Below are 27015 nucleotides of genomic sequence, written 5' to 3'. Positions count from 1 at the left end.
ACAGGCAATAGATAACCCCAAGGCAGTAAACCCCAAAAAGAGAAGTACACACACACTACCACCAAAAGATAACAGGAACTAACAATCACTGGTCACTAATATCCCTTAATATCAATGGACTTAATTCACCTATAAAAAGACACAGGCTTACAGAAAGGATATGAAAGCAGGACCCATCTTTCTACTGCATACAACAAACACACCTCAAATTCAAAGATAGACACTAGCTAAGAATAAAAGGCTGGGAAAAGACTTTCCAATCAAATGATCTTAAGAAGCAAGCAGGTGTGGCCATCCTAATATCCAGCAAAATAGACTTCAAACTAAAATCAATCAAAAGAGATCAAGAAGGGCATTACATACTCATCACAGGAAAGATCCACCAAGATGAAGTTTCAATTCTGAACATTTATGCCCCAAACACAAGGGTACCCACATATGTAAAATAAAAATTACTAAAGCTTAAATCACATATAAAACCCCACACATTCATAGTGGGAAACTTCAACACCCCACTTTCACCACTGGACTGATGTCCAAAATTGAAACTTAATAGAGAAATAAAGGACTTAATTGATGTTATGACTCAAATGGACTTAATATCCACAGAACATTCCATCCTAACAAAAAAGAATATACCTTTTTCTCAGCACCCCATGGAACCTTCTCTAAAATCGACCACATACTTGGCTACAAAGCAAATCTCAACAGATACAAAACAATTGGAATAACCTCCTACGTTCTATCAGACCACCATGGTTTAAAGTTAGATTTCAACAGCAACAAAAACTACATTAAGTCTACAATCTCATGGAAATTGCATAATGCTCAACTGAATCACCAGTGGGTTAAGGAAGAAATAAAGAAATTAAAGACTTCCTAGAGATCAACAAAAATGAAGACACCAGATACCCAAACTTATGGAACACTATGAAAGCAGTGCTAAGAGGGAAATTCATAGCACTAAATGCCCACATAAAGAAGTTGGAGATATCTCACACTAGTGATTTAACAGCACACCTGAAAGCTCTAGAACAAGAAGAAGCAAAGTCTCCCAGGAAGAACAAACATCAGGAAATTATCAAATTGCGAGCTGAAATCAATAAAATAGAAACAAAGAAAGAATTGATTCAACCCATCTTTGCTTTTAAATGCACAAACCCTGGGAGAGGTCTACAGTGAAGAACTTACCTAAATCAGCATGCACAAAGGATTTCAAAAACTCTACAACCTTGTTTGTGTAGACACTAAATGCTGAACTCCTGTATTTCCATCAGAGGCTTAGTGGGAAAACAGTTTATAAAAGGGCCATTGAGGCACTGGAAATAATCTATAAAGGGACAAAGAAGGTGATTCCCTCCACTCCTTTGGTGGTAAAGGTAGGTTCTCTTACACCATAGAGCCACCACACCAAGATAAAGTAACTGGAAGACACAAATGCTGCTCTCAAGTGCATTGTCTCTGGACTATGACCCCATTAATAATAAAGTTGCACAGGTCCCCACGCTCTTCTATTCTCTGCCCGTATCCCTCTTACTGAATCTTGTGCTTTTTTACTATAAGTAAGAACACAGAGTTGTAGTCCAAACCCCACTCTTCTCAGGGCTGGACATGAAAATGAGGAAGACAGATACATGGGAGGTATTAGCTAGTTTGGCTACAGACCAACTGACTTTATCCTATCTTGACCTTTACTTATTGATGTCTGCTTTAAGTGTTTGGTTGTACTGGAGAAATAAAGGATATTGGAATTAATTTTTAGATAGTAATATTGAGGATACGAATCCATGCATGCCTTGTGTCTTGGTTCACTAGTTGCCAGAAACAAATGTGTTTCCATTGTAAAACTGGGGATTCCTATAAAGATTGATTTTTAAAAAGATTCTAGTCTTTGGGAAATAGAAATAACCTAAGCAATCATAATTGATCTTGTAGGAAGGGACCCTAGGTGTAGGGTTAAATATTCACAGCCAAAAATCTTCCAGGATTTCTTGTTATACTTAGACACCTGGCCCCCATACTACATAGGCACATGCACTAAACAGACATTCAGCCCACTCTCCTATCAGAGTGTACATTTAAATGTGTGTATATATGTATATATATACATACTTATATGCATATACAAACACACATAATGCATACTTTCTGAGAATTTCATTCATGCATATTTTCTCATTTGCACATTATAGTTCATAATCCCTGTTACACTTTCCATGAAAAAAATATCAGAAGTGCTCCAAACCTCCCAACATTAAGCAATGATAACTTGATGGAAACTTTAACCACCAAGTGGATCTCTGTTTTTTTTTTTTTTTTTTTTTTTGGTTTTTTGAGGGTTTCTCTGTGTAGGTTTGCGTCTTTCCTGGAACTCATTTGGTAGCCCAGGCTGGCCTCGAACTCACAGAGATCCACCTGGCTTTGCCTTCCAAGTGCTGGGATTAAAGGTGTGCACCACCACCGCCCGGCTGTTTTTTTTTTTTTTTTTTTTTTTTTTTACAATATATAGTATACCAAAAATTATGTGAAGCTCATATGATATTTAAAGTGTTTTTTTTGCAGCACAAACACTATATTGTTAGAATTTAAAAACAGAAAAAAACACCATTATAGGTATAGATTAAACCATACCAGGTGCTTTGAAGAGGACAATGGGGGAGATAAATATGAAAGCCATACTTAAGTTTCTAGAGTTAAGCAAACATGGAGGTCAGACACAAATAGAGAACAAGCAACAAGGCAGGGAAGATGGCTTCAGAGAAAGAAGAAGGGAGTCCAAAATATCAAATAAGCATAATTAGGGTCTGGTCAGAATCCAATAGAAACAAACAGAAAGGAAAGAAATCAAATTAGGACTTTCTGATTCAGCACTCAGTTCTGTTCAAATCAAGGATATGTATGACACTCAATTACATAAACGTGATCTGAATATTTCACATTCTTTATATATAAGAAAATTTAATCCTATCTCCTATAATATTATTTAAAATTGATTTTATAATTGAATATATTTCATGCACATTTATTTTTAAGAATTTTCACTAATGTGTAAACTTAAAAAATTGTTGAACTCTGCACTAGTTGCTGGTCAGCAGGAAAATCTCCTACAGGCAGACTCCCCTATCAAGCATCCCCATTGGACCCTGCAATCTACAAGACCCAGACCATACCCCAATATCCATGTGCCTGTGACCCCAGTAACTTCCTGAGACATGGAATCCTCCACCTCTCATTGGAACAAGAGGTGAGTGACTCTTCTCCCACCCAGAGAGTCCTGTCTCTAGCACTCAGTCCCTGGGACACAGCCAGTGTCCCTACCCAATTCTTCCCCAGTTGCTGGCCAGAAGAAAAAACTCCTACGAGTATGACACCCACCAAAACCTCTCATTGGACCCTGCAATCTACATGTTCCATGCCCTACCCCAATACTCATCCACCTGTGACCCCAGCAACTTCCTGAGACATGGAATCCGCCAACTCTCAGTGGACCAAGAGAGGATTCCTGAGACACAGAATCCATCAGCTCTGATGTGACTAAGAGCACTGATAAGACCAAGAGCGGCTCTCTGAGACACCGAATCAGCTAGCTTGGAATGGACCAAAAGTAGCTGCCTGAGATACAGAATCTACCAGCTCCAATTAGACCAAGAACTAAGATTGAACCCAGAGGGGCACCACGAAATACAAACACAAGCACAGATTGGACCAATAGCAGCTCACTCAGACACAGGCACCTCTTGCACAAATTGGAGGATAGATGGGTAGATACCAGTGCAGAAATACATACAACAACATAAAGAGCAATATTGCTTGATCACAACCTAGCCTTTCTACAATAGCAAGACATGAACATCACAGTGTAGAAGAAGCAGAAGTAAATGACCTTTAAAATAGCTTCATGAAGGTGCTAGAGGCCTTTCAAAAGGAAATGAAAAATTTCCTTAAAGAAATTGAGGAAAAGACAAACAAAAAATTGGAAGAAATCAATAAATCCCTTAAAGAAAGCCAAGAAAACCATGAAAAATGTAATTAAACAAGTGAAGTAAACAGTTTAAGACCTGAGAAATGAATAGAAGCAATGAAGAAAACACAAACAGAGGGAATGCTGGAAATAGAAAATTTGAGAAAATGAACAGGAAGCACATACACAAGTATAACCCACAGAATACAAGAGATGAATAGAGAATTTCTGGTGTAGAGGATACAATAGAGGAAATAGATTCATCAGGCAAAGAAAACACCAAAGCCAAAAAGTCGTAACACAAAATATCCAAGAAGTCTGGGACACCAAACCTAAAAATATTAGGGATAGAAGAAGGAGAAGAATACCAACTCAAAGGCACAGAAAATATATTCAATAAAATCATAAAAGAAAACATTCCCAAATTAAGGAAATACCTATGAAGATATAAGAAGCTTACAGAACACCAAAAAAGTCCCCTTGCCACATAATAATTAAACCATTAAGCATACAAACAAAAGAGAAAGAATATTAAGAGCAATATTAAGGAAAAAGGTCAAGTGACTTATAAAGGCAGACCCATCAGAAAAACACTTGACTTCTCAATGGAGACTTTTAAAGCCAGAAGGTCCTTGACAGATGTAATGCAGACACTAAGAGACCAAGTATGACAGCCTAGACTAATAAACCCAGGAAAATTTTAGTCACCATAGACGGAGTGAATAAGACACTCCAAGACAAACAATACTTATCTACAAATCCAGGTCTACAGAAAGCACTAGAAGGAAAATTCCAACTGACAGAAGTCAGATACACCCAGGAAAATACAGGCAATAGGTAACCCCACAGCAGTAAATCCCAAAGAAGAGAATTGTCTACAAACTACCACCAAAAGATAACAGGAATTAACAATAACTGGTCATTAATATCCCTTAATATCAGTGGACTTAGTTCACCTATAAAAAGACACAGGCTAATAGAATGGAAACAAAATCAGGACCCATCATTTTGCTGCATACAAGAAACACACCTCAACTTCAAAGACAGACAATATCTCAGAGTAAAAGGCTAGGAAAAGACTTTCCAATCAAATGGACTTAAAAACCAAGCTGGTGTAGCTATTCTAATATGTAACAAAATAGATTTCAAACTACAATCAACCAAAGAGATCCAGAAGGACATTACACACACATCACAGGAAAGATCCACCAAGATGAAGAAGTTTCAATTCTGAACATTTATGCCCCAAATACAAGGGCACCCAGATATGTAAATGAAATATTACTAAAGATCAAATCACACCTCAAAGCCCACACATTTATAGTGTGAAACTTTAACACCCCAGTCTCACCACTGGAGAGATCTGATAAATCAAAACTTAACAAAGAAATAAAGGACATAGCAGATGTTATGACTCAAATGAACTTAAGCAATATCTACAGAGCATTCCACCCTAACAAAAAAGAACATAACTTCTTATGAACACCCCATGGAACTTTCTCTAAAATTGACCACATGCTCAGTCACAAAACAAATCTCAACAGATACAGAAAAAATTGGAATATTCCTTTGTATTTTTTTGGACCACCATGGCTTAAAGTTAGATTTCAACAACCAAAAAAATTATAGAAATCCTACAATCTCATGGAAACTGAATAATGCTCAACTGAATCACCAATGGGTCAAGGAAGAAATAAAGAAAGAAATTAAAGATTTCCTAGAATTCAATAAAAACGAATGTACAACATACCCAAAGTTATGAGACACTATGAAAGCAGTGCTATGAGGTAAATTCATAGCAAGAAATGCTCACATAAAGAAGCTGGAGGAATCTTACATTAGTGACTTAAGAGCACACCTAAAAGCTCTAGAACAAAAAGAAGCAAACTCACCTAGGAGAAACAGACTCAGGAAATAATCAAATTGAGAGCTGAAATCAATAAAATAGAAACAAAGAGAACACTACAAAGAATGAATGAAACAAAGAGATGGTTCTTTGAGAAAATCAACAAGACAGACAAGCCCTTATCCAAACTAACATGAAGTCAGACAGAGAGAGAGAGAGAGAGAGAGAGAGAGAGAGAGAGAGAGAGAGAGAGAGAGAGAGAATGCAAATTAACAAAATCAGAAATGAAAAGGGAGACATAACAACAGACAATGAGGAAATCCAGAGAACTATCAGGTCATACTTCAAAAATCTTTACTTCACAAAATTGGAAAATCTAAAAGAAATGGTCAATTTTCTGGATAGGTACCACATACCAAAGTTAAATCAAGACCAGATAAACAATTTAAATAGACCAATAACACCTAAGTAAATAGGTGTTATTAAAAGTCTCCCAAGTGAGTCCCAGGAAAGGCGCAAAGCTACACAGAGAAACCCTGTCTCGAAAAACCAAAAAAAAAAAAAAAAAAAAAAAAAGTCTCCCAACAAAAAAAGAAGCCCAGGACCAGATTGTTTCAATGAAGAATTCTACCAGATTTTGAGAGAAGAGTTAATAGCAATACTCTTCAAATTGTTCCATATGATAGAAAGAAAAGGAAAATTACCTGGTGCTGGTGAAGTTGCCAGGAATCCCCAAGGATGACCCCAGATTGGACTACTAGAAATAGTGGAGAGAGTGCCTGAACTGAACTGGCTTGCCCCAGTGATCAGATCTGTGAATACTCTAACTGTCATCACAGAGCTTTTCTCCAATGACTGATGGAGGCAGATGCAGAGATCCACAGCCAAACACCAGGCAGAGGTCCATGTGGTTCAGTTAGAGAGAGAGAGGAGAGATTCTATGAGCAAGTGTATCAGGACCATGTTGGGGAAACCTACAGAGATGACCAAACCTAACTAGTGGGAACTCATGAAAATTGGATCAATGTCTGGGAAGCCTGTATGGGACTGGACTAGGCCCTCTGCATGGTGAGACAATTATGTAGCTTGATCTACTTGATCTCCTGGCAGTAGAATCAGAATCCATCCTTTGCGTATGAGGGGGCTTTTTGGAGCCCACTACCTATGATGGGACACCTCGTGCAGCCTTGAGGCAGGGGCAAGTGCTTAAACTTGCCTCTACTGTAATGACTCCCCATGGAGGCCTTGCCATCTTGTTTTACAATTCTAAAAAATAAAATGTACATATATTTATATGAATGTAGTGTTGCCCTTAACTATTTGTCTATAAAGATAACAAGACTGGTCATTCCTGTTATTGAAAAGCAATGTTGATAAATCTTTGTCAGTCCAAGTTAGGAATTTTTTCAAAAATTGTGGTATTTTATAATTAATGTCTTATCCTGAATGTTTCATGAACAAAACTGCCTAAACATAATATGAATGAGGAGGAGAGTATTAGACATACCAAAGTGGCAGGGAGAAAGACCATAAGGTCTTAATCCTAAACAAAAAAACTATAGACAACCAAGGAATTTTAAGAGTCAGAGGAATAATCTTCTATAGGGAAAAGCAACCCAATCGAATATCAAATATCAAATTGTTGCCCTCAAAAATATACAATGGTGTAGCTTTATATATTTTGACCTGCTTGTGTTTAGTAGAAACATATGTCCATATAACAACAATTTTTAAATAGCTCATGAGTTTGAAAGAGAGGAAGTAGAGTTATGTGGGAAGGTTTGGAGGTAAGGAAGGAAAAGAGAAATGTTCCAACTATATTATAATTTCAAAAATAAATTATGTAATAAAAAATTTTAAAACAAGCATCCCACTGCAAAATATTTTAGAATAAACTAAAAGAAAATATTTTTGGATTATGATGTGTGAAACTTCACACAAAAGGCATATATTTATAGTAGAAGAGAAAAACTCTTAACATCCAAATTGTGAAAGATAAAATTCATATGATACATGAATTTATATCACATCATAAACATAAGAAATATTTATAGAATTGGGAAAATCTAGTTTGACATATGAAGTCAATCACATTTTTAAGTAAATGGGAGGGACATGTTCTTCATCTCATACATTTCTAGATATTACCAATTTTAATTTGGAAGGATACCAGTTATCATATATAACAAGATTTGCCATATGGGAAAAAATATGGTTCACCCAGGGCAAAATCTTTGCACTGAGTATGGTATGAGTTTGATCTCAACACACACATGGTAGTACATGTAGTTTTATCCCTTCACAGATGATCTCTCAACTGCATATGAGACCTGAGGCATGAGTATGCATGGAAAAAATATGGTAAAAATGCTTGAAAAGTATGTACAATGTGCATTCCAAGAGACTAAGTCATATTGTCCCTAAAATATCACTTACATTAATCTGGAAGTCGGTATATAATTTTAATGTTCATATATCATATTTTCTGAACAGTTATGATAGTCTTAAAGTAAAATCCATTTAGTGATTTAGAACACAAAAGCCAATTTAGTGCAGCAAAATTTTTACATACAGCATATATGCTTTGTACTGTTGATCACTAAGATGAGTGATCAACATCATCACTAGGCATGTAAAAATTCAGAAACAATTGAATAGAAAAAGAGACAGAGCATCAGAAAGAGGATACATTCCCTCTTTGAACATTATATGCACTCTCATACCATAATAAAGGATGTAATCAGAAGCCCTATAAAATGATGTCATTCTGATATATATATATTTCTTGTATCTTAACTTGCATAACAAAATTTAGGAAAGTTGTTATACAATGGTAGATTTTGAGGGAGAAAAGGAAAGGGGGAAAGGCATACATATTAATCTTTTGTAGTAAAAAAGTATTTTCTTACCACAAACTTATTTGTTATTATTTCTGACTTAATACAAAACAAGCCCTATGTGGCCATGATCAAGTCAATGTATCTTATGAACACACCCATGAAAATTAGATAAAGAAATTATTTAAGATGCATGGAACAAACATATAAAAGGGCAAAAGTGTCTGGGAGTAAAAGATTAGAAAATAATTAATTTAATTAAAAGAACCTTGAAGATAGACAGAGATGTCTAAACACAAAGAACCATTCCCAACTTCTAAGTATGACACTTTTACTCCTAAATCAGTGACATCTTGTGACTCTACCATCACATCCTTCTGTTTTAACAGCTTTTGGGTGCATCAACTCTTTACACAGGAGTACATCTTGACTTCTAGACTGCCCTGAAGAGGCAGGTCAAACTTTGATAAAACCATTTTTCCTCTGAAAGCTTATCATGAAAAGCATGTGGCTAAAAAGGCATGGTCAAGTAAGATCACAGGATTACAATTTTGTAATCATATTTGGGAACAATCATCAATTAACAAACATGTGGACTTATTTTATTATCTTTGAGAAAAGAAAATAAAAGAGTAACATGCAATTAAACAAGAAATTTAGGATTAGAGGAGGATTTTTCTTCATTAAAAGTGGAAGTTTGGAGGTTTAAATACATATATCACCTGGGTCATATGTAATATGAAATCTGAAACAGGATAAATGAGCATCAACACTTACTGTATGTGAACGTCGGTGAAATAGTATGGCAGATTAGGATGTGGAACTTTGTTGCTTGTGTAGATAGTATGAACTGGGAAAAATACACCAATGACCACATCTCCTTCATGGTGAAAATCTTCTTTGATTCTGACATAACACTCAGAGAAACTGTAGGCAAGTACATAAGTGTGATTAGACAAGATCCCGATAATAGTAAACAAAAGAAAACATCCTATTAACACACGTGTCTGCTCAGACATAAGTCTGATGGATCCAGATCTCAGTGTCCAGCAGGTTTTAACTTAGCTCTGGTGTCTGTGATCATATGTACTTCTAACTCTGTTGATGAGTGAGGTTGTCAGTAATCACTTTGAGCACTTTCTTATGCCCCCTCTACTGCCATTGGGAATTCTGGAACTCTTTCTACCCTTGGGCTCTGCATCTGGGGCCCCATATTCAGGTGAAAAACAAGCTGGGAAATACATTTATAGATTTTCTTCTGTACCCACAGGCACCATGATTTCAGCTAAAACAACAAACAGTAAGAGCTCAGGGATGAAGTCCTCTTTGGCTAATTTGGCCACAAAAATGAATCAAGAAACTTTTCATATGAAAACACCTGAGGTTGTTGTAAACAGCCTACATTAGAGGATGACATTCCAAGTGTAGTGGGAAAGAGAAGGGACCAAATTCACATGCTGGACAAAACCAAGCAGACTGATTGAGACATTATGATTACCTAACCAAAGGAAATCAGTATATTCTACCTTGCCTAGTGTCTGTGTTTCAGAGTTTCCTTCCTTCCGTGATATATCCCAATACGCAGATCAATGTAATGCCCACACCCAATATAATCTATTAATTTCTCACTTTGAGAGAATTAATGGTCCTGCTAAGTTATTCATTTCCAAATGGGCCAATTAATTGAGAAATGAAATTTCCTGTTCAGATTTTGGGCTTTGAGCTACTGCCCCACTGCTTTCCTAGTTAACCCTCAGTAAAACATTGAGTAGATAAGTTGTTCTAATTCATATGTAGTGGGTTTACCAGCTATGAGAATATGAGGGTGATGGGAAATCCTTCTCTTTTCTATATAAAGCATAATAATTTAAAATCCTCTAAATGAATCCTTCATCTAATAAACTAACACACTTAGCAATAGGGAATTTGAAGCCGGCAGGCAAGAATTTCAGATGATAAACTATTACACTGACAGAGCATTTTTTTTTTACCAAGAAACTCTTCAAAGGCAGAAAATTACATTAGATCCATATTCATGGTATCTACTAGTCTTAATATGGCCTCCACCTTCTTTTATCAGCCAGCTGGTATTGGTGAAATTATTAAGGCCACTCCACATAGTTAAAAGGGAGATTTATTTTGTGGGGTAACTCACAAATGAAGGGATAGGCTGCAGGGTCTGGGGAAGACACAGCACAGTTCAGCGGTGTTCTCTGGAGAACTCTGTTCGGTCCACCTCTAGCGTCCAGGGTCCAGGAACCAAGAGAAGGTGGCACATTCAGATCTCGGGTATTCAGGACCCTCTCTTGGCCCCGCCTTATAAGCGTGATAGTTACCGAAGCCTCAATGGGGGTTGGAACTTCCAGACCAAAGATGGAATGGCTACCCACTACAAGCTGGTATTAGGGAAATGGCTACTTTAAAGTAGATTACCATTCATGTGGTGTTTGCATAGAGGAGCTGTGACAGTGCTGTTCAAGAGGTGGTGTATGATTTTAATCAGCATCCAGTCTATTGTATGCTTTCTTTCTTAGCCATCATTTATGAATCAAGGAATTATGGTGTGGAAATTGGAATATTTCCATTCAATATCATCTCTAGTGATCCAGGAAATAATGCTTATTGCTGCCATGATGCTATGGTTTGCTGTCCTAGAAATGTGGATTTAGAAGCTAGAGTATGACTGCCTGGAGACACCACAAATATTTCTTCAAATTAGAACCTTGTATTCCACCATGGTCAATTTGAGCTTTCAATGTCCTTATGTGAGCAGGCTACTATAGGATTAACAATATTAGGGGAAATGCTTGGTCCACACTACTGAGGAAATTTTTTGTTGTTTTTCTATAATGAAGGTATAGAAGATTATGTCTGGATTACAGCAGATCCCTTAGGACTATGGTCTGTGTTACTGTGTCCAGTGATTAATGCCAATGGGAAACTGAATGTAAAACCAATCCATGTGGGATGATACAGAGTCCATGACTTTCAGAATGAAGTTGGACTTTACACCTACAAGAAAAGAAAGAAGCCCTTCTCAGGTGCCTGGTTATTGTGGGGGAAAATAATGAGTGGGAGAAGAAATTTATTAATACCAGCTAAAACCACATGAAGAGTTTCAGAAATAAAGTTTTTTTGTCATGAACACATTTTTTGTGTATAAATATGCATGTATGTCAGTACTTGTGATTTAATTCATTATTTATAATAGGTCATAAAATTGATATATATGTATACATGTGTATGTATATGTATATATACATGTATACATATACACATATATATGCATATATAGGTACTAATGTTATAAGAAAAAAACCCATGTACTCCCCAAGGGACCCCATCTTCAATTTTAAAATGTATAATGATGCATTTGATGTATGTGAGATTGTTGTGTCATATTAGTTGGAACATGTGACCTAGTTATTGTTTTTCTAAGGAATTAAGCATGACTGAAAGAGGTTGGATTGTGTGTCATGTTGATAAAGGATGGACTTTTGATTGTTAGGGTCTGTTTACTACTAGACTGCATATTGAATAATATAAAAAACTATTAGGAATGCCTGTAACATATGTTCTTCATGAGATTACTGGGAGTAGGGAGACCTACCATAAAGGTGGGCATCAACTTCTGGTAACAGACCAGACAAAGGGCATAGGACAAAAAAACCCTTCAATTTTCAGAGACATGCTCTCACTCATGTACCACATTAATCTCTGCTGCTGCTCTGGAATTAATTACTCATATTTGTACCAGATTTTTTTTAATTTCAGCACAGAATGGTAATAAACATCTCTCCAAGAATCTTCAAAGAGTTCAACACCAGCTTTGGAATGCTGAGACATCCAGCCTCCTGAACTGAACTACTGGATTTTTAATCACTTCATTGTGAGAAATTCAGTGATGAACTGCTTGGAACACACAAGGGAAACTTATCCCATAAACCCCATAAATATACACATATATGTACTCATTTTCTATGTTGTCTTACTTTATAGATTCCACAGTAATACATTTTCTTTAACCTCATCCTCAACTTTGTAAGTAGTAGACATTATAAGCTCTCATTAACCTACTCAACAGACCTACTATTATTTGCTCTTTGACATGATTATCTGAAAAGTCTCTAAAACAAAGAAATAAATAGTACTCTTTGTTTTAAAAACTTCATATCCTTTAATTTCTCATAAATAAGAAAACAGTAGATAAAACAAATAGCAAATAGTTGTTTTCTTGCTGGGCATCCCACTATCTCTTTGTATCCATACACTAATGGTTTTACAAAATTCCATTACAATAATGAAATGCTTGATCTGTAAATATATTCATGAAATATGTGAGTTTACTTAAAATGTTTATAGCATGAGAATTCAAACACCATTGTAATATCAAACAAGTACTTGTCACCAATATCTTTTGGTAGATGTGATATAAATATATGGAGAGAGAAACTGACAGACAAAGAAACAGAGAGACAGACAAAGAGACAAAGACAGAGATATGAAAGAAGATAGATAAATATGCAATAAAGTGAAATTTTTGTATGTTATTTTGTTTTTTTTATATTTTTATAATGTAAGACAATTTAAAATTCAAATGTATTTTGTTCTTATTCTTCTCCTACAAGTCCTTCCAGATTCCCTCCTTCTCACTCTCCACCAAATTATATTCATTCTCAAGAAACAAAGAGAGTCTCAGTAAATAAAACACCCTAGAACCAAGATAATTAAATAAAATCTCACTAACAAAAACACCCACTAAACTATAACCAAATAAATTTATAGACACAAAAACTGTGGAGTCCATTACACATTGATAACAACTTCTGAACATGAGGCCTACATGAGGGCTATAGACATACACCCTGTCACTCCATAGGAGAAAACTGAACTTCCCTATCACAACAGGTTATAAAATGAATTGAGTGGTTAAGGTTTATTTTAGTGGAAAGGTTTTCATATATTCATTCATTCATTCCCTCATCCATCATTTACATATAATGAAATAAAATGAGATATCAAACAAAACTGTCATATCTATGTTGGAGAAGCCAAACCAAAATAAGGAATATTGTCCAAGAGATGGCACAGGAATCAGAGACCCACTAGTTTTCATACTTAGAAATCCACTAAAAACACTAAACACTGAACACAATATAAGCAAAGGGACCTAGGGTAGACCTGTGCAGGCACTGTGTATGCTGATTTAGTAATTGTGAGATCACATGAGCTTTGGTCATGTATATTTAGAGAGACTTAATTTTTCTCCTCAATCCCCACTGGCTCTTACACTCTTTCCTCCTCCTCTTTCATGTGGTCATCTGAGCTCTGAGGGGAGGGAATTGATGGAGACATCCCATTTAGGGCCGAGTACTACAATATCTCTCACTCGTTGCATAATGTAGGGTGTTATCTTGATATGTGTTCCAGTCTGATGCAGGAGGAAGCTTCTCTGATAATAGTTGAATAAGCTGCTGATCTATGAGTGTGACAGAATATCACTAAGAGCTATTTTATCACTACAAATATATATACACCCATATATATTCTTCATATTTATAAATATATAGATACATAATATATAATGTATCAACATAATATCAATGTAAAATATGACATATGTAGATATACAATATATTACATAAGAAAACATAATTTTATGATTAATTTCATATTATCTAATTAACATTTTATGTTGTAGATATAATTCTAAACAGTCTTATTAAATAAGAAACACAGAGCCAAATAAAGAGTTAAAAGCCCAGAGATCAGAGCAGTAGCCAAGAGCTAAGAACACCTTATCTTACTACTCGCTGCTGTCCTTCCTCTGAGAAAGAGACCTTCTTCCTTTGTCCTGACTTTTTACGGCCTTTCTGTTTTGTCTACTCATTGGTTCTAAACCCAACCACATGGTTTCCTTGTCACTGTCTGTCTATACACACCTCCAGGCCTCTATGGTTGGTACTGGAATTAAAGGTGTGTGTCACCATGCTGGCTGTGTCCTTGAACACGCAGAGACTTTGCCTGTCATGTGATCAGATTAAGGGCATGTGCTACCACTACCAGACTTCTGCTTAATGGCTTGCTCTTAGCTCTGATCCCCAAGCAACTTCATTTTTTAATATACAAATAAAATCACATTTCAGCACAAATAAAATATAATCATATTTCTCCCTTCTATTCTAATAAAAAGAGAAAAGGAAAAATGTTATAACTAATATAAGAAAAACTATATATAATAAGTACAATAACTATATATAATATACCCAAGAAGTAAATACCTAAATAATGTCTAGTCCATTTTCATTTGACAATCTCAGAGAAAATATTCCATTATCTATCCTATTTTGGTAAGTCTAAAAGGTACCTGATTCACTTTCTATCCTAACTTATATTACTAACAGAGAACTATCTTACAATGTCTTTCAAGTTTATACACTTACACCTCTTTAGTGAGTTTCTTTTCTGAAATTCTTAACTAGGAAATTTATAACTGTAACTATATAATCTTTAACTATAACTATAACTATGTAATCTTCAACTCCTTCGGAGACCCCAGAAGGAAATAATATTATCTAATAAATCAGGAAGTGAAAACAAGCAACTTCAAAAAAATGTGAGCTGACAGAAACAGCCAGCTGCCTAGACAGTCACCTGAGGTTTCTCCACAGTGTTGGGGCATCATCTTCAGCCTATAGGCTTAGCGTGTCCGACAGACTCATTTGTGAAATAGGATGTACACAAGGCCTACACTTTGACCTTACATTTGGTGAGAGCAGTCAAAGTATCAGAAACACCTGAATTCCACTAGTGTCCTGTCATGATTCTGGATTTTAAATTCTGGAAATTGTTGATTTTTTTTAATTCAGCTGTTCATTCTTCTTGTCTTGTGTGTGTCTTCATCTCGGCATCCTGTTCTTCTCTGCATCCCCTTCTTCTTGGCTTGTGAGTGGCTTCCTCTCTTTATTAAATGCCAGTCTACCATTGAGAGGTTTTAAACCATTAGCTTGGTTACTCTTTCAAGAATAACTGTCTTAGCTGCTGTTCCACTGTACATCAGAAGCCATCAGTCCACTGCCAGTTCAGCTGCCTTTTAATAAAGGGGCTCTGTACCTTTTCCAGATTGCAAAGGAAATCACTTCAGGGATGGTGGCATATTGTCCTGGTCTCAGAAGATGCCTGTTGTTATAGCCACACCACACTTGTCTTTGTAAGAATCGGTAGTATTTTGCTTTGTGTCCTGTCTGTCCATTTTGTCCTGTTTGTCAGCAGTTGATTCGAGGATACTTTGTTGTCCAGTGGGTAATTTTAGCCACAATGAAAGTTAATTCCATATGCAGTTTATTCATTGTCCATATTCTCTCTGATGTAGATTGGTACTTCCAGGAGCCAACACGTCTCATAGTAATAAAAAAGGAAAAAAAATTCTAAGTTATTAAAATATTTTAAATGCCATATTCTCTAGATCTCTGAAGGTTTCAAAGATGACCTATCTAAAATAAATCTGCTTGACCTTGAAAACATATCTAATATGACTACAAGTTCGATTGTTACGTCTAACTACTAACTTTCATTTCTTTATATCCTAATAATTGGTAATAATAACATTCAAGGATTAGTAATTTGCATTACAGTGTTAAATAAACTGTATATGTACAGTATCTTGAACAAGATTAAAATATACATATAGCATTTTCTAACAATATCAATCTCAATATATGTATTTTGTGTAAAATGTACAAAAATCCAATCCAATGTAAAGTATTTAAAACTAGTAATTGCCTTTAAAAGTAGATTCAATAATCTATCTTTTTATCTATATCATATCTATATCTTCTATTTACTTTTTAGAGTAGATTCAATAATCTATTCTCTATTCTATCATATATATATATATATATATATATATATATATATATATATATACATATTTAAACAAGAACCTTAAATCTAATCTCCTTTGCTTAGCCCTTTTCCTAACCTTTAACAACAACTTGTAACCAACCCTCCTAAATAATGACAATTATTGCAGACCCAAAACCCATTAAAAGACCAAAAACCACCCACCCCACACCACCTCTTGGGGAATGTAGGTGTCATGTTCTTAAAGATGCTTCCTGCTGGTTATGGCCACAGGCATCTTTATTCTTAAAAGAAAAATTTTGGGTTAATTGTCAAATTCTAGGAAAGGTAGCTGTATCCTTTGTTGTCCAGTCTGTGCATAATGCCAAAGTTCAGGGCTCATCTCAAGTCTTTATTCAAGTAGTCTCTGAAACTGGATCATCTCAGCTACCCATCTCAAAATTACTCTGAGCAGTTTGTAGTCCAAAGCTGATCTGTAGATGATGTTTGTCAGCTTAGTGGTATTATTATTGTCCATGTGGAATTGTTGGTGTTGTGGGGCCCCACCTTCTTCCTGGAGACTTCAAATTTGATGTTAGGCCTGGTACTGTTTTCCTGCAAAAAACTGATAGAGATTCCAACACAAAGACATGTATAGGCTGCTGTGGATATCACTCTGTGTAAGTAAAATGCTGATTGGCCAGTAGCCAGGCAGGAAGTATAGGCGTGACAAGCAGAGAGGAGAATTCTGAGAAGCGGAAGCCTGAGGCAGAGAGATGCTGCCAGCCACTGCCATGAGAAGATGTTAAGATACCGGTAAGCCACGAGCCACATGCAACTTATAGACTAATAGAAATGGGTTAATTTAAGATATAAGAACTAGATAACAAGAAGCCTGCTGCCACCATACAGTTTATATACAATATAAGACTCTGTGTGTTCACTTGGTTTGGTCTAAGCAGCTGTGGGACTGGTGGGTGAGAGAGATTTGTCCTGACCATGGGCCAAGCAGGACCAGGAAAACTCCAGCTACAATAGGCAGCTAATTGAAGCCTTTTTTTTAGAATTATTCAGTACTCTATATGACCACTAATATCTTAACAAAGTTTTATATATATATAATTAATCTTGTAACTTTTGATATAAAATTCATAATTTAAGAAAAGTTTAAGGGATCAGAATAGAATCAAAGAATTAAGATTAGTAGCAATGTTTGTAATTCCAAAAAGGTTATGTAAACCAGTCTGTCTATTTCATGGATATTTAATCGTGAGATCTTCCATGTTGAAGGTAATGTATTTTTTTTAAAAGATTTTTAAAATTGCTATTTTGTTACAAAATAGAGACCTATTAACAGTTGAGAGCTCCTTATGTGCCCTCAGGGAAAGAACCCTCTGTGCAACAGAACTAGACAAACGTCTTCAGCACTTTCTGAGGGTGATAATATACTACATAAATTGATCTTGTGTATTTAACCTTATCTTTTTAATTTTAAAATTGAAATTTTGAAGCATGGTTGTGCTCTGCTGGAGGGGTTGGGATGCTTAGGTGTTTGCCTACTTGTTCAGTAAATTACATTTGCATCAGTATGTGTACCTGCCAACCTTATTGGTATGTCTCAAACATTTAAAGTAATGCTTTTCTTGCAGCAGATGATCTCACAAAATAATAACTCCCTATTCTTCAATTTTAACTCTTTCTCACTAACAACATAAGAATTGTTTCTGTGTTGATGTTATTAGGTATTGCATCTTTTATGTGGTGACAACCTACTGTCTGTTTTGGTGGGTTTAATGTGAAATAAAGCCATTGGACCTCTGCAACTTGAGAAGAAAGAACAGTTCATCTGACCTTTCTTCAAAGTAGTACCTACTGATGTCATAGAGGAAAATAGTACAAACAGACCTAGAACATGGCTTTTAAAATTGAGGACAATCATCACTTTGACCCTTTATCAAGACATTATGTGTACCTGCCAACCTTATTGGTATGTCTCAAACACTTAAAGTAATGCTTGTCTTGCATTTGGGATCAGAGGCTACAATGCAATAGAAGAGAAAATTTGTAATGTTGATATCTAAACTGCATGTGTTGCCTATGGGCATAACCAGGAAAAAGCAGTCTGAAGTCTGAAAAGCAGGAAAATGGTGTGGGTTTCCTTATGTTTTGTTTTTGTTTTTCTTTCCAGTTTCTGAGTCCAGTTCCTAGTCAGTGTGCCACATTCAGATGCTGTGAATATAACATCATTAGTCTTGTGTGGGGTCATTTCATTTTATTAATTTCTTAGAGTTCTATGTGTATTCCTTCTACTTGGTACCTAAACAAATTAGATTCTCTTGCCTTTGCTACCATGACTTATTTCAATGCCATGCAACAAACCAGTATATGTGGGGACAGTTGTACATTGTAATTTTCCAAAAAAGGTAGCTCTTTAGGCCCATGGCACTGATTCTCTCCTTTCATAGCATTTTGCTCTAATAAGAGAATTAAATGAAACCTCACATACAAAAAAAAGTTTAGTAGCAATAGAATAGTCCCTTCATTTTTTTTTTGTTTTTCTCCTGTTCCATATCCAAAGATGGCTCCTTCTTCTAGCATGATACAGGGAGTTTGCATTTTCCTTTTAACCACATGCTTGGGTTTAAAGAAGGAGAGAGCCATTCTCCAACTCGAAAGCCAGCTTTAAATTTTAATTGAACTGGGACTACAAGAAGACCAATAGTGTTAAATGTCATTAGAGAAGAGCATAAAGAATTAGGAAGACTGATGAAATTTTATAGAAGAAATACCAATAGGCCAATTTACTCTTTTTATTGGGACATTTTTTTCTAGATGATTTGTTCTTTTTTTTTCAGTTGTCTCATTTGCCCAGTGTTCTTCAGATTCCTTAACCTTCATTCTCCTAAAAGACAAAAACAAAAACCTTTCCCAAAGACTAACTTTGGGGAGGTTCCCTTTTAGCAAGTTATATCTGATTAAATGAAAAGGCATGTGTTAATGGTATAAGTTAGTTTAAATTGGATGGTCATGCCGGTTGATGAACTATCACCTCTTCTAATTAAGAGGTCTCTCTTGTTCAAAGCAAACCTTTATCAATTTTGATGGTATCCACAGTTTATCTTCTCCTGTAGAAACAAAAGCAAAACCTCATCCCCAATGTAACACATATTCTGGTTTCCATTCTGAAGCAAGCACATCCTTAAAGTATATAGGCTGATTTAATTCTGTAGTTTTTTCTATTATCTAATGTCTCTCTGCAGCTGTTGTTCCTTTCTCATTAGCACTGATAAAATTCAAAGTTAATAGAGCATTATTCAGTCTATTTCTGGTTTTTCTGTTACCCCTTTCTATTTATTTAGCATATCCTTTAGAGTTCTGTTTGATCTTTCTATAGCTGCTTGACCTGTAGGATTATGTGGTATACCTGTAATATGCTTTATATTTTAATAAGCAAAAAACTGTTTCATTTTATTAGAGATATATGCTGGAGCATTGTCAGTTTTAATTTGTGCAGGTATACCCATGATGGCCATAACTTCTAACAAACGAATGATTATAGAATCAGCTTTTTCAGAACTCAAAGCAGTTGCCCATTGAAATCCTGAATAAGTATCGATGGTTTCAGTTTTCCAAATTCTGCAAAGTGAAACACATCCATCTGCCAGATTTCATTCATCTGAGTACCCTTTGGGTTATATCCTGCTGGTAATGACATCTGATTTTCAAAGGAACAAGTAGGACATTTACTTACAATTTCCTGGGCTTGTTGCAAGGTTATGGAAAAATCCTTTTTTACACTTTTACTAATGACATGATTTTTTTAATGAAACTCTGAGGCCTCCAGCACATTTCCTATCAATAATTTATTAGTCTCATCATTACCTGTGCTAGAGGGCCTGGCAGACCAGTATGGGATCAGATGTGAGTTATATATAAAGGATGACTCCTACTCCTGATTATATCTTGGAACTGAATAAATAGTGAAGTTTATTCTGACTCATCAGGGATAAATTCTGCAGTCTCAATATATAATACCCTCTCTCAGCATACTGAGAGTCAGTAACTATATATTCTGAAAAATCCATTAATACCAACAGAATAGCATACATTTCCGATTTTTGAAGAGAATTATAAGCACTTTGAACCACTTTACTTAAATTCTCTGATATGCAACCTGCCTTTCCTTGTTTGTTTGCATCTGTATAAAATGTACGAACTCCAGATATGGGTGTTTCTCATACAATTCGAGGCAAAATCCAACCACATCTCTTTATAAGATCAAATCTATCCCTTTTGGGATATTTGCTGTTAATCTCTCCCAACAATTACTCCAGGCTCTTTGCTAAGGTTCACTTTCTGTCCATAATTTTCAATGTCCTCCTTAGTTAAAGATACAACAATTTCTGCTGGGTCTATTCCTGTTAATTGACAAACTCTCAATTATCCTTTCAAAATCAAGTTAGAGATTTTTTTTCAATGTAAGTTTTTAATTTTTACTCTGTTTATTTGGTAAAAGTATCAATTCCCATATAATATCTTCCCTCTGTATTAAAATTCCTGTAGGAGAATGCCTAGAGGGTAAAATAACCAAAATGCAATCCAGCTTTGGATTGACATGATCCACGTGTCCTTTCTGTGCTTTCTTTTCTACCAAGGCCAATTCTCTCTCAGCTTCAGGTGATAATTCTCTTGGACTATTTAAGTCCTTGTCACCTTCTAAGGTTTTGAACAAAATATTCAGTTCATCATTTTTTTACCCCAACAATAGTTTGTAGATGAGAAATGTCTCCAAATAATCTTTGAAAGTCATTAAGAGTCCTTAATCAATCTCTCCTAATTTGCACCTTTTGGGGTCTAATTTTTTTTGTAGACCTATTTTATATCCTAAATAATTAATAGAACCCCCTCTTTGTATTTTTTCAGGAGCAATTTGTAATCCCCAGCAAGGCAAAATTTCCTTTACTTCTTCAAACATTCTTTCTAAAGTATTTGCATTTGAGTCAGTTAGTTAAATATCATCCATATAATGATAAATTATAGATTTAGAAATTTTTTTATGTGTCATTTCCAATGGCTGTTGTACAAAATATTGGCACAGGATTTGGCTATTTAACATTCCCTGTGGGAGAACCCTCCATTGATATCTCTTAACCGGTTGAGAACTATTGTAAGTAGGTACTGTGAAGGCAAATCTTTTTCTGTCTTTTTCTTGCAAGGGTATTGAAAAGAAACAGTCTTTTAAATAGATAACTATAAGAGGCCATCCTTTAGGTAACAGAGCAGGGAAAGGAATTTGGGACTGTAGAGAGCCCATTGGCTGAATTACTTTGCTAATTGCTCTAAGGTCTGTTGCCATTATCTATTTACCAAATTTCTTTTTAATAACAAATACAGGAGAATGCCAAGGGCTGGTTGATTCTTCAATATGCTTAGTATTTAACTTCTCTTCTACCAGCTCTTCTAAAGCTTTCAGTTTCTCTGTTGTTAAAGGCCATTGCTGAACCCATACAGGCTTGTCTGGTAACCATTTTAAAGGTAGAGCTGTTGGTGTTTTTGGAAGATCATCAGTTTTTGTGCCCTGTTATTGTACAATATAGATGGCTGGTGACCACTCACTAGAATAATATCTTCTAATATTTCTCTCAGAAACATGTGTTAGTTTATGATTTGTTTCTGAGGTTGAAGAAATGTTAATTTGAGTATGCTATGGGATGTTCTATATGGCAAATGTGTTGCTCTGATTGGTTAGTAAATAAAACACTGATTGGCCAGTAGTCAGGCAGGAGGAAGTATAGGCGGGACAAGGAGGAGAATAAAGCTGGGAAGTGGAAGGCTGAGTCAGAGTCACTGCCAGCCGCCATGATGACAAACAGCATGTGAAGATGCCAGTAAGCCACGAGCTATGTGGCAAGGTATAGATTTATAGAAATGGATTAATTTAAGCTGTAAGAACAGTTAGCAAGAAGCCTGCCACTGCCATACAGTTTGTAACCAATATAAGTCTCTGTGTTTACTTGGTTGGGTCTGAGTGGCTTTGGGACTGGTAGGTGAGAGAGATTTGCCCTGACCAGTGGCCAGGCAGGAATACTCTAGCTACATGAGTATTCCATTGTTGTAACAGATCTCGGCCCCATAAATTCATAGCTATGTTAGCCACATATGCCTTTAAGTTTCCTCTCTGTCCTTCTGGACCTATACATTCGAGCCATCTTGCAGTCTGTTTCACTTGAGATAATGTTCCAATCCCTAACAGCTGAATGTTAACCTCCTGAAGAGGCCAAGTTGGATGCCAAAATTCTGGTGCAATTATGGTCATGTCAGCACCTTTGTCTACTAGACCAGATAACAAAACCTCATTTATTCATATTTTTAATTTTGGTCTTTGTTCATTTATAGAAGTTTGCCAAAAATGTTTCTTTATGTTTTTCCTGAATTTTCTGTTCTCTCTGTCTCAGCTGTTCTATCACGCCAAGCAGGCTGGTTTATTTCAATAGGCATTTGGTTACTTAATTGCTCTGAGTAGGGGTTTCTTCTATGATGGCAGGAAAGGTCTGAACTGGATTTACTGTGGGGGCCTGCCTGAGGCCCCTCTGGGTGTTTCCTGATGTAAGCAAAAAATTACTTTGTCTGTCCCTGGTTGATTTACATTTGTTGGTCCAATATTTACCTTTACCACACCTTCTGCATACTCCAGAAGGAAGGGACATTCTGTTGCCATTGTTCCTTGAAGAAACATTGTTTCTAGGAATGCCCCGTTTACAATCCCTTTTCAAATGACCTTACTTTCCACATCCAAAACATCTGGCATTCCTCAAACCTCTTGAAATTGCTTTTCCTATCTACATATCATCATAACCACTCAACATTAACCGTGTCTCTAATCCAATCCTCCAAGGGTGCAAATCTTGCCTTTAATGGCCTGATTATTCTCTTGCATGCTGCATTTGCTTTCTCAGAATCCAAAGATTCGATTTATTATCTGGCGAGCTTCTGAATTCTAGACCATTCAATTTACTGCTGAAAACAATCTTTGAAAGAAATCCCTGAAGTGTAGAAGTAACCAACTGTCTTATTAAATAAGAAACACAGAACCAATGCAAAGAAGAAAGTCAAGAGGTCAGAGCTAAGGACTAAAACCTTACCCTTCCTCCTGCGGTAGTCCTACTTCTCTGAACCAGAGCTACTTCCTGTGTTAATATCTTTATAGAGTTTCTGTTCTGCCTTCTCATTGGTTGTAAACCCAACCACATGACCACCTGGTCATAGCCTGTCCGCATAGACCTCCAGGTTTTCTATGATTGGTATTGAAATTAAAGGCATGTGTATCCAATACTGGCTGTATCCCCGAACACACAGAGACTTACCTAGCTCTGCCTACCAAGTTCTGGGATTACATGTGTTCTCCACCACTGCCCTGCTTTCCTATGGCTTGCTAATTGCTTTGACCCCCGGGCAACTTTATTTATTAACATACAAATAACATTTTAATACAAATAAAATATCACCATATTTCCCCTTTTCTATTTTAATAAAAACAAAAAGGAAAAAGCTTATAACTAACAAAAGAAAAACTATATACAAAAGTACAATAACTATATACAATAGATACAAGTAATACATACCTAAACAATGTCGAATTCATTTGTATTTGACAAATTCAGAGAAAATAATTCCATTATATATTCTATTGTATCTAATTCACATTCTATCCTAATTAATCTTCAACTATAACTAACTAATCTTCAGCTCCCTCTGAGATCCAAGAAGGAAATAATATTGGCTAACAAAAAAATAAAAACAGGAAGTACATGCAAGCAACTTCCAAAAAATTGTGAGTTGACAGAAACAGCCAGCTTCCTGGACAGTCATCTGAGGTTTCTCCACAGTGTTGGGGCATCATCTTCAGCCTATAGTCTTAGCATATCTGACAGACTCATTTGTGAAGTAGGATGTACACAAGGTCAACAGTTCAACCTCACATTGGGGGAGAACAGTCTATATACCAGAAACACCTGAATTCCACTAGTGTCATGTCATGATTCAGGATTTTAAATTCTGAAAATTGTTGATGTTTTTTAAATTCAGCTGTCCATTCTTCTTGGCTATGTGTGTATGTGGCTTCATCTCAGTATCCTGTTCTTCTCCACATCCCTCTAATAAATACCATTCTACTATTGAGTGGCATGAGCTTAATTACTCTTCAAGAATAACTGTTTCAGCTACTGTCCCATTGCACATCAGAAGCCATCGGCCCACTACCTGTTCAGCTGCCTTTGAAGAAAAGGGCACTGTACCTTTTCTGGATTGCGAAGGCCACTTCAGGGATGGTGCCATATTGTCCTGGCCTCAGAAGATGCATTTGATAAAGCCATAAACACACTTGTTTTGCCAAGAATCGGTAGTCCTTTGTTTCCTGTCCTGTCTGTCCTGTTTGTCAGCAGTTGATTCGAGGATACTTTGTTGTGCAGTGGCTAACTTTTGCCACAATGAAAGTTAACTCCAATTGCAGTTTTTTCAATTCCCATATTTTCTCTGAAGTAGATTGGTACTGCCAGGAGCTGACATGTCTCATAGTCATAACAAAAAAGAAAAAATTTTCTAAGTTATTAAAACATTCTAAATGCCAAATTCTGTAGATCTCTGAAGGTTTGAAGATAACCTGTCTATCTAAAATATATCTACTCAATCTTGAAAACATACCTAATATGACTACTGGTTCTATTATAATGTCTAACTACTAACTTTCATTTCTTTATATCCTAATAGTTGGTAATAACAACATTCAAGGATCATAAAATAGCATTATATTGTTAAATGAATGGTATAAGTACAATTAGAAATATACATATAGCATTTTCTAACAATATCAATTTCAATATATATAATTTGTATACAATATAAAACATTCCAATGAAATGTAAAGTATTTACATTTTTCTTTTCTTTTCTTTCTTTTTTTTTTCGAGACAGGGTTTCTCTGTGTAGCTTTGAGCCTTTCCTGGAACTCACTTGGTAGCCCAGGCTGGCCTCGAACTCACAGAGATCCGCCTGGCTCTGCCTCCCGAGTGCTGGGATTAAAGGCGTGCACCACCACCGCCCGGCTTCTTTCTTTTTTTTTAAAACAAGAAATTTAAATCTAATCTCTTTTGCTTAGCCCTTTTCCTAACCCTTGACAACAACTTGTAACCAACCCCCCTAATCAATGAAAATTATTCCAGACCCAAAACCCATTAAAAGACCAAAAAAACCACCCACCCCACACCACCTCTTTGGGAATGTGGGCGTCGTATTCTTAAAATTGCTTCCTGCTGGGAAAAGGCGAAGGTATCTTTATCCTGAAAGAAAAATTTTAGGTTAATTGTCAAATTATAGAAAAGGTAACAATATTCTTCATTATCCAGTCTGTGTATAATGCCAAAATTCAATCTCAAATCCTTATTCAAGTAGTCTTTGAGACTGTATCATCTCAGCTAGCTCTCTCAAATTTGCTCTGAGCACTTTGTAGTTCAAAGCTGATCTCTAGATGATGTTTGTCAACTTAGTGATGTTATTATTGTCCATGTGGAATTGTTGTTGTTCTGGGGCCCCATCTTCTTCCTGGAGACTTCAGTTGATGTTAGGCCTGGTCGTGATTTCCTGCAAAAAACTGATAAGAGACTCAAACCCAAAGACTATATATGTGGCTTTTTAGAATTAGTTAGTACTCTATATGACCATTTATATCTTAGCAAAGTTTAAAATGTATGTGTGTATATATATATATTAATCTTGTAAATTTTGATATAAAATTCATCCTTTAAGAAAAGTTTAAAGAATCAGAATAGAATCAATGAGTTGAGATTAGTAATAGAATAGTCCCTTAATTAATTTGGCTTTTCTTGTGTCCAGTAGCAGAGGATGGCTCTTTTCTTCTGGTATGATACAGGGAGTTTGCATTTTCCTTTTAACAACATGCTTGAGTTTAAAGAAGGAGAGAGCCATTCTCCAACTCCAAAGTCAGCTTTAAATTTTAATTGAACTGGGGCTATTAGAAGACCAATAGTGTTAAATCTTTAGTGAAAAGCAGATAGAAACATTTAGGAAGACATAAAACTTTTTAGATGACATACCCATATGCCATTTCACTCTGTTTCCTGGGATAGATGATTTGTCCCTTTTCTTCAGTTGTCTCATTTGCCCAGTGTTACCTTAACCTTCATTCTCCTAAAAGACAAAAACAAAAACCTTTTCCTAAGGTTTTTTTGGGATGTTCCTTTTTGGCAAGTTGTTATCTGATTAAATGAAAAGGCATGTGTTACTGGTATAAGTTAGTTTAAATTGGATGTTCATGCTAGTTGATGAACTATCACCTCCTCTAATTAAGAGGTCTCTGTTGTTCAAATGAAACCTTTATCAATTTTGATGGTAACCACAGCTTATCTTCTCCTGTAGAAATAAAAGCAAAACCTCATCCCCAATGTAACACATATCCTGGTTTCCATTCTGAGGTTAGCACATCCTTAAAGTATATAGGCTGATTTAATTCTGTAG

The 27015-nt window shown here is 35.9% G+C and overlaps 1 protein-coding gene across 1 annotated transcript in view; it reads right to left on the bottom strand.

The window, feature by feature from the left end:
- The window catches only part of LOC128124334 (vomeronasal type-2 receptor 116-like), a 55928-nt gene that overhangs the window by 16298 nt on the left and 12615 nt on the right, over positions 1 to 27015 (bottom strand). The window contains exons 2-3 of the mRNA XM_052760476.1: positions 12528 to 12553; positions 9422 to 9571 (exon numbers count right to left, since the gene is read on the bottom strand). Coding sequence (XP_052616436.1) covers positions 9422 to 9571; positions 12528 to 12553 — 176 coding nt within the window. The remainder of the gene's footprint in view (positions 1 to 9421; positions 9572 to 12527; positions 12554 to 27015) is intronic.

This window comes from Peromyscus californicus, unplaced genomic scaffold (genome assembly GCF_007827085.1).
Source record: "Peromyscus californicus insignis strain IS unplaced genomic scaffold, ASM782708v3 Scaffold_4__1_contigs__length_199733344, whole genome shotgun sequence".
Classification (NCBI taxonomy): domain Eukaryota; kingdom Metazoa; phylum Chordata; class Mammalia; order Rodentia; family Cricetidae; genus Peromyscus; species Peromyscus californicus.
The sequence above is the reverse complement of the archived record's forward strand: the minus strand, read 5'-3'. Positions and strand labels throughout refer to the sequence as shown.